Source organism: Leptinotarsa decemlineata, unplaced genomic scaffold (assembly GCF_025532065.1).
Source record: "Leptinotarsa decemlineata unplaced genomic scaffold, Ldec_3_MD MMD2_tig00000008_RagTag_RagTag, whole genome shotgun sequence".
Classification (NCBI taxonomy): Eukaryota; Metazoa; Arthropoda; class Insecta; order Coleoptera; family Chrysomelidae; genus Leptinotarsa; species Leptinotarsa decemlineata.
The window spans coordinates 1,761,105-1,770,460 of record NW_027412537.1 but is presented as its reverse complement, the minus strand read 5'-3'; the positions used below and the strand labels follow the sequence as shown (position 1 = coordinate 1,770,460).

Below are 9,356 nucleotides of genomic sequence, written 5' to 3'. Positions count from 1 at the left end.
CACAGCTCTTGAAAATGTTATTTGATAACATTCATTTATATTTAAATGAAGCATGTTTTCATCACACCAACGAGATAAGGGATCTTTGTTAGAAAATAATATTCAGATATTTTAAGGCGAAAAACTTTTTCGTCCACTACAATTTTATAAGCATTGATTTCAATATAAGAAATTCGTGAAGATCATATATGTACCATAGATTATAAATTTGATTGCCAAACTAGTTTTTTTCACTTCTTCATCTCTAAATTACAATAACATACAGGATGAGAAAAAGACATTGTCCACTCTGAAGTTTTTATTCTGATAATTTTCCCTAGTACAAAATACTTTAAAATTACTCAAACTCTCAAAAATAAAATTCATCCTATGTTATAAATCTCAATCCACTTCAATATAACAAATGAAAGTATGGTGAGATTTTTTTTCAAAGAAATGAAATACCTTTCATAACCTTCGCAACTAATAAAATCATAACTTGGTTATATCATAAAAATATTTATAAGATATCACTTGAATATAAAATGTATGCCCATGAAGAAAAAAACTTATCCATCTTTTGGATCATACTGATGTAACTTCAATCGCCACTGTTTGATCAATCCATCCCATCCTCTTCTGGAATATTTATGGTATTTGTTAGGAGTCTTTGGATCATCTTGTTTTCTTTCAGACCTAAAGAGAAAAATGAAATTATTTATCAGCTACCAAATCAGTTGCTGAAAGTCATCAGGATCTCACTTGAACTTAACAATGAATGAATATAATGAAGCCTAAGTCAGTAGAGATTATTTCAAATTGAACACCTTATACAGGGTGTTCCAAATGAAGTCGGCACCATTGCCAACTCCGTTATTATTGATGCTACAAATTCGGTTAAATGGGCAAACTAGTTGCATTTTTAATTGCCTTTTCCATGCCGAAAAAAAAATTGAGTCGCTTTTTCAAAATTTTGCATATACTTTATCATGCATTTCAATTCGTAAAAACATTCTCAACAACAAAGCTCATATCACCTTTCTTCCTGGAGTTGAAATAGAGCGACTTATGTGGAAATATTTATTTATTTCACTAGTACAAAAAAGTCTTTGTTTTGGCAAATGAAACCTCATGATTGTCCAAACACCCAATGTTGATACTTATACGAATAATAATATTTTGTTACTAACAGCAAAAAGAAAAAATTGCGCTGGGATTGAAACTCATGAAACCGTGGTCATCATGTTGTACCACTCACTTGACACTAATGAGCTATTTGGTATTAATTTACAAAACGATAATTTCCATCTTAAAGCCATTCCACTAGCCGTATTCATTTTGTGAATCAAAATATGTCTGCTATAATGATAACATTGAAGCCGTTTTAGTACATAACAAAATAATGGAGGGTCATATTAATGCGGTTGGAAAAAAATGTGTTCGATTTGATAAAACAGAATTATTATGAGTAATCAAGTTGCCTTGAAATTTTGTTGAAATACTATTTGTCAAATATTCTCAAGTATATCACGACAATGTCATAAATTATTTTAACTGTCAACTACTGTTCGTCGAATATTTTTCGAAATGCCGTTTTCCCATCAAGAAAAATGTGATAAGTTAGAATCCTACTTGGTTTGCCAGAAAAATAGCGTAAGAGCACTCCAACACTACAGCAATTCGTTCCCCGATCGTGAATTACCTAATGGGTTTTTTTTGCTGTGCTTCATCGTCGATTCAGGAACAATGAAAACATTTTTGAGAAGCGGAGAACTAAATAACGTTCTGTAATATCTGAAGATACAGAAATTGACGTTTTAGCCCACTTTGAGATAAATCCAAATAATTCCATCAGAGATTCAACTAGAGAAATAGCTATTCCACCGTATGTTATTCAACGAATTCTGAAGAAACATAAGATGTCTCCTTTTAAATTAAGACCAGTGTGAACACCAGAACCTGGTGACCCTGAGAGACGATTGAGGTTTGGTCAATGGTTTATAGATAAATGCAACCAGATCCAAACTGCTATAGAAATATTATATGGAACGATGAGGCAAATTTTTCAAATTGTAGGATGTATAATAGAAACAAATTTCATTATTGGAGTAGACATAATCCATTTCTTGTCCATCCCCACAATCAGCAAAGACGATTTAGTATTAATGTTTGATGTGGTCTATTTAGAGGCATAATTATCAGTCCATTTTTCTACCATGGTTCTTTGAACAGACCCCCTTGCAATCATTTATTAACAAGAGTGTTGGAACAGCAGGATCGAGCTCCAGCACATAATTTCAATGGCATAAAAAGAATGTTGCGACACCGTTTTGAAAAGATATGGATTTCTACAAATGGTCCTGTTAAGTGGCCTCCTCACTCACCAGACATTACATTTCTAGATTTTTATTTTTGGGGATTTCTGAAAAATGAGATGTACAAAACAAAACATAATAATGTAGATGAATTGAAAAATTATATTGACACTATAATTAATAAAATTGATGGCAGAAGCAGCATGTAGTGTCAAGAGAAGGGCTCAAATATGTGTTATACACGAAGACGGTGTTTTTGAATATTTACTCGATATTTTATAGCTCTTTATTCGCCAAAACAAAGAATTTTTTTGTACTAGTGAAAAAAATAAATATTTCCACATAAGTCGCTCATTTTCAACTTTAGGAAGAAAGGTGATATGAGCTTTATTGTTAAGAATGTAACCGAATTCGTAGCATCAATAATAATGGTGCCGACCTAATGTGGAACACCCTGTATATTTGATCATTCTGAATATTATGCCAATGTTGTACAGAAAAAAGTAGGATGAAGATCTATGTGATAGAATTGGTTGATACTTCATGAAAGTCTTTAGTAACACTTTATTGTGTGAAGTATACATCATTTTACTGACAGATTGTGTAAAAGCAAATAAGACAAATGAATAGATTCAGTAAAGGAATACTTACAGAGGTACTTTAGCTATATATTGATCATATCCCAAGGTATTTTTTCCATAATCAATTTGTTTCTGTCTTCTATTCAATACTTCTTCGTCTGATTCGTATTCTTGGGTTTTTTTACATTTTTTACTGAAAAAAGTTCACATTATTCAACGTCTTTTGTGCAAGCTTTCCAAACTTTATAAGTATAATGGATATGATATTTTATTTTAACCGTTTCAAATAAAATATCATATCCAGGTAGTGTATAGTCATATCCCATTATAAAAAAAGAAGAAAATCATTTGCTGCTTCAAGGTTCAGAAAAAAAACCAACTCAACTGCAAAATAAGCTATTAAACTGGAAAGTCAAGTTTTCTTATATAATGAATTTCTACATTAGGCTTAAATAGTTCCTGAGTTGAACCACCTAGAAAAGAGTAATAACCACAAGTACCTTGAAAGGTACTTTAAAATGTTACTATATTTAAATAGTTAAGGTCGTGAGATATTTTTGAATTTGTAATTTTTCTTTATTTTGTATATTAGGCTTGCCTACTTAATAAATAAATACAATACAATTAATCATGGATCTTCCTAATAATATCCCTCGTATCACAAAATTTCACGTATCCAAATATTATTCATCAAGAATTAGTCAACACAAATTGAGCTATGGCTGCTTTTCATCTCACCTTGCTAGAACAGTAAACACCAAGCGGTAAATTGGCATTCAAGTCCAACCTCGACCAGTTATTTTTCTCGAGAAAATGTTTCTAGTGGAAGTTGCACTGATTATGCAAAGTTACATGTCTGATGGACAGTGAATAGCCATGACGGTTCCTAGGCGGCTAGGAAAGTTATCGACATTGCCCAACTAGCACACAAGGCTAATGACCATGCATTTGATATCGTAACAAAAAAAAACACAGATAAATGACCTTTTCTATGAAAACCCAATTTTCCCTGAATGTGAAAACAATTCATTCCAGGTCCAGAATTTCTAGTAAAACTAGCTTCATTTTTTCCATTCAATTGTGATTTTTTCATTTTTATCAATTTGTACTAGTTTTTCTTTGAATATGGACTATAATGAAATTTGAAATTAATCACCCCTGGGTGACATACCGCTAAATTAGTTGTCCTACGTATGACTTCCTAAACATATTTTATGTTCATGTTTTTTGTAGGTTACTCTAAGTTACATTTTTGTTCACTGTATATAATACCATTTATAGTTTTTTATTTTTATTACTTATTTGTTCAGGTAATATTATGACCTATGAACTGTTTGTGTTTTCTTAAGTTTAATTTATGAATATTTACGTTGGACTAATAAGAATTTCCTATGTTTTTACACTTACATGTAGTTTTGAATAAACTATCTTCCATTTTTTCCAATTTTATGATGAATTATTTAAGTTACATGCTTCAACGACTTGTTTTTACAGCAATTAATAAGTTGATTTGAATCATGATTAAAATTAAATGAAGATATACCCTATCTAAAGAAAAAACTATACACAGATGGAATTGACCAATATGATTTTATTTAGACTTGAAGCTTTCCCAAAATGATACATTACAGTGTGGTGATTTTTTTAATGTGACAATGTAAATTATGATTTATTTCACAGAATAGTAGTCAATAATCAGCGAATTGTACAAATTACAATAGACACAAAAATCTAGGAACTGAGTATCAGTTAAAAATTTTTTTTCAAATGTGGAACAACTTTCTTCATCCCAAGGTCAAACATAAACGGGATTTCTCAGATCAGTTACAATTGTTTTTTCAAATGTGGAACAAGTCTCTTAATCTCAAGTTGAAACATGAAAGGGATTTTTCAGTTTGTTAGGGTGCTCTTGTTAACCATAGTCAAAAATTGTATTGATGAATGAATTACTTTTTCAATAAAAAGTAAAAATAGAACCTCTGGCCTAGACTAAATACAAAAACAATCACTTTTTCCAACCACAAACACTCGATGCACGTTTCACCAACCAAGTTTACGTCAATTGATGAAACCCGTGTCGAGAAGAGTATTGAAGATTTGTGATGATGAAAAGTGCTGTTTATTAATTCATACCTACAAAGATACCTACAGATATTTACAAAAATATGTCATATGTGGCATATGTAATATTGTATACCTTGGAGGGCACAGGAATAGAAATACTTATTGAATTTCACTAGTTCGGACTTTCATTGTCTAATATGTAAAATGATTTGAAATCCCCGAAACAACTGAAAAAGAAGAATTGAAAATAAATTGCTGAAAATAACAATTATATTAAGCAAAAATAACCTGAAATGAAATAATAGTGAAATAAAATAGAAGTAAAATTAAAATAAATAAAAAATATAAAAATATAAATAAAAAAGTTAACAGATTCCAAGCCACATTAGTTCACGACGTTTCGATTGTTAGTATCTACAATCGTCTTCGGGTAATGACTGGACTGATTCCTCCGAGAGATGACTATTTATGGGTCGTTCGAGTACTTTCACTTATTTCCATTTTTCCGCTTCACTGGTTCAGTGGGAGATGACCGTTTGGCGGAAGTTGGCCATTTTTTGCTTGATGATGGGTTTCCATATGTTGCGTATCTTTACGCTAGCTTGGCTGAATACGTTGTTGGACAGCATGTATGCGGCTTCCTTGAATTTTCTCCTAAATCAATTTTTCTCTCTGTGTATGAACTCAGCTTGGGACCACTCGATGTTGTGTTGATGGTGATGAATCATTTTAATTTTACTAGTATATTTCACTCTTATTTCATTTCCGGTTATTTTTGCTTAATATAATTGTTATTTATTTTTAATTCTTCTTTTTCAGTTGTTTTGGGAATTTCAAATCATTTTACATATTAGACAATGGAAGTCTGAATTACTGAAATTCATCATGAAACATTGTCAGTCACCTTCAAACAGAAATACTTATTATTACAACTTTTCAAACACGTATTTTCCTGGATAGATGTTCACGAATGTTTATGTCAGACATTTTGTGAAAATTCTATTTTTCTGAGCATCGCATTCATTTTTAGCTGAAATTGAGCAATTTCTCTATTTGTATTTGTAACAACCTCATTTAATTATTTCAATAAAAAATCAAATCCTACTACATTTATATTTGAATTTGGACCCTATGGTCATGGTCAACAAGCTAATCTTATCAAGCATATTTATTACTATGAATATTAACTTTCATTATAGATCAGCTCATAACAAATACATATAAATTATGACTGTAGGCAGTAGCATCTGGCAACTTTTGAATAAGTATGTTTGATTCGCAAGATTTTCCGAAACAAAAGCACATATCTGGAATCACCAGTGAATAAGCATGTTAATAGAATCTAATTATTCTATTTGTGAAAAAAAATTAACAAAATTCGTTTTTAGAATATCACCAAAGCATTACCCTTCTAATCAAAAGATAAATTAAGAACCTATCAATATGCTCTGGAAAGATAACTCTTGAAACCCTACTGTACTCGTCTATTTTTCTACTATAGCCATATCCAAATTGAAACCTTGTCTAACTTCAAGCATGATAACAAACTTCCTTTAAATGAAGTACAATGTTTGATTATACTCAAAGGTAGTTATTACTGAGTTCCAAATTGGTAGATTATCAATATATCATGTAAAAATCTAAATTTGTATATTAGGATGTACCTATTTGAAATTAAGTTTATTACAATTATTATAACTCTTATAGTATTTCTCATTTAGATAAACATACCTTGGCACATCATCATGTACAGTCTTAGATCCAAGTCTTCTTTTAACTGGAAGTTTATCCACCTTACAGCCATCATCATCTTGAACTTTTGGTCCTAAGCGATCTTTCACTGAAACTTTTTTGAACTGATCACAGTCACTACTGTTACTACTAGTGTTGTCAGAACCAGGTTCTGAAAATTCTTGTTGGAAGACTGTTCTAGCTACATTTGCCTTGGTTTCTTCTTTGGGGATTCTAGAAGTGTCAATATTTGCTTGTGGACTTTCAAGGCTGAACTTTTTCAAGAGTTCTTTATTGAATGGAGATGGATTGGATTCATCTCTCATAAATTCACTCTTTATTGGAGTTTTAAGATAATCTGGTTCGTTTCCGATTTCTGGCAGTTGAACAGGTGATTCTGGTTCTTTCTTGATTTCACTTTGAAGATTGGGAAAAGGGTTATGTGATTCATTTCTGAATTTTGACAGAAACTTATCGACTGCTTCGGCATAATCTGTATCTTCTTTTTTAATTTTGAATATGGGAAGTTCATCATCAGGTTTTTTCATTATACATGTAGGACTTTCATTTTTCAGTTGTTCTACTTTTATATCTGCTTGGATGTAATCATCTGGTTCTTTTTTCACGTTTATTTCTGCTTGGATGCAATCAACTGCTTCTTTTTTCACAATTATTTCTCCTTGGATGCAATCAGCTGGTTCTTTTTTTACAACAAAGCCAGCCGTCTCAGCATCCCAGGAATCCTAAAATTATTTATTCTTATTATTTGATATTCATAACAAACATTAGTTGAAGGATCAGCTAAATCACCCAGACTCCAGTCCAATTTAGGTGTAGCATTTATTAATATTCATATTAGTCTAAGAATAAGTATACAGAGGATACAGAAATATAATCAAAGATTAATATAAACTTACTTCATCAAATATCCGAGCATTTTTAAGGCTAGTGTTCATTGAAAATCTTTTGCTTCCACAACCTTCTATTGTAACAGTTGTCGACTAAGTAATGTCTACTATTTAGATAAATTATTTATAATATTTATTTGTGTTGGTGATATTTGTGTACAACTTTTAAAGATGGTCGAACATTGTGGCGCGCAAAACCAGTGAACAGTGTTGCCAACAGGATATTTTTCTTTTTGAAACATCATATATATACAGGGTGTTTCAGAATTCGACGGACAAACTTATACCACGTCATTCCTCTTGCAAAATGATGAAAAATGAGGTAGGACATGTGTGTCCCGAAATGAGCCGTTTGAGAAATACAGGGCGTTGAAGTTGCAAAATAAAAAGACCCTTTTCGTCGTAGCTCCCGGACTAAAAGGCAAATCGATTACGAGCTAGAATGTGCTTCCTCCAGTGGTATGTTTGCTTCAGTATCAATAGCCAGTGGCGTTCCAGCGGGGTAATAGCTTATATTTCCCCCCTTATTTTTTACGCCACTGACTTTATATCCACAACCGTCTTTTTTTTGAATTCCTTGATCAATTTTACGTAAAAACCAAATAAACATTCACTATGAAAAAACCAGTAGTTTTCGAGAAAAATTGAGTTGAACTGATAGGTGCATTCTCATATGGGAATATTAATAATCGAGTAAAATAATCGAAATTCCAAAACCGAAATTATTTGAACTCTTTCATCATTCTACCATTCATTGTGTGCTTGAAAAAGTATTCACTTCGGCAACATATTGCGGATTATCTACCATTTTACCAACTTTTTTTGCAGATATGTTGTGAGCCCGCAGACCTACTGAATGGCTTTACCTCGAGATTAAATTTTTAATAAAATTTTCCATCCAAACGATTTTCAAAGACAATTACGAATAGTTGGCAAAACTGAACTCAGAATGTTTTATCGAATTATCTTCTCTCACTGGGTAAAAATCCAAGTTTTATCGATTAACCAAAATACCATTACTTGTTTCAACCTTAGCCATCTACAATGTTTCCTGGGCATATCTATTATAGTTTTGTTAGATAACTGTACCGATATTCTCGAGTTCTTCAGCCACTGGTTGAATAGTTTCAGAATACATTCACGTGACTTATAACAATCTTTGATCCACCTAAGCAATGAGGATTACTTTATTCATTGACAACAATAAATTTGTTAGGGGGCTGTGGAAATGAAAATTGGCAAATTGGCATCACTTCCAAGCAGTGATGCCAATTTGCGTGTAATTACACGAAATGCGTGTAATTTTTACCCCTTGCGTGTAATGGAATTTTGCGTGTAATTTCTGAAGTAGCTCATATTAGAGAGAAATGAGAAGAAGAATAATAAACCTGAAGACAGATGTGAAATGTCTTCATCAGAATTTTTATTTTTAGTAGCGCCAAGTACATCTAGTATTAAGGTTGACGATACTATTGAGTCAGAAGTGAAAAATACGAAGAAAACTAGAAAATATAAATTTTGTGAGTGTTGGTTGCAAGAATCAAATTTGAAAAATTGGTTGACGAAGTCAAAAGATATGGGAAAACATAAAGAATGTCAGGCTTTTTGCAAATTATGCCAAGTAAATATTCTACCTCATAAGGCAACCTTGTTGAAACACAGACAATCTACAAAACATAAATTTCTAGAGAAACAAGTTTCCACCTCTTCAGATTTATCGAAGTTATTGAATAATCCATTGTCTGAAAAAACGAGACGAGCAGAAATCAAATTAGCAG

At 31.7% G+C, this 9,356-nt stretch overlaps 1 protein-coding gene across 1 annotated transcript; it reads right to left on the bottom strand.

The window, feature by feature from the left end:
- Positions 1-280: 280 nt before the first annotated feature.
- Positions 281-7,797, bottom strand: Slbp (Stem-loop binding protein). Its single transcript, XM_074170840.1, has 4 exons — positions 7,588-7,797; positions 6,671-7,413; positions 2,946-3,068; positions 281-675 (listed from the first exon to the last, which is right to left on the bottom strand). The coding sequence occupies exons 1-4, from the start codon at positions 7,624-7,626 to the stop codon at positions 549-551; spliced, it is 1,032 nt and encodes a 343-aa protein (XP_074026941.1). The 5' UTR covers positions 7,627-7,797; the 3' UTR covers positions 281-548.
- Between the last annotated feature and the right edge of the window lie 1,559 nt (positions 7,798-9,356).

Bases quoted from the DNA above. Each gene is read 5' to 3' on its own strand.
- Slbp (XM_074170840.1), bottom strand. From the start codon at position 7,626: ATGAACACTAGCCTTAAAAATGCTCGGATATTTGATGAA. The intron at 7,414-7,587 runs GTAAGTTTATAT...AAATAATTTTAG, and splicing joins ATGCTCGGATATTTGATGAA to GATTCCTGGGATGCTGAGAC. The intron at 676-2,945 runs GTAAGTATTCCT...TTTTCTCTTTAG, and splicing joins TATATAGCTAAAGTACCTCT to GTCTGAAAGAAAACAAGATG.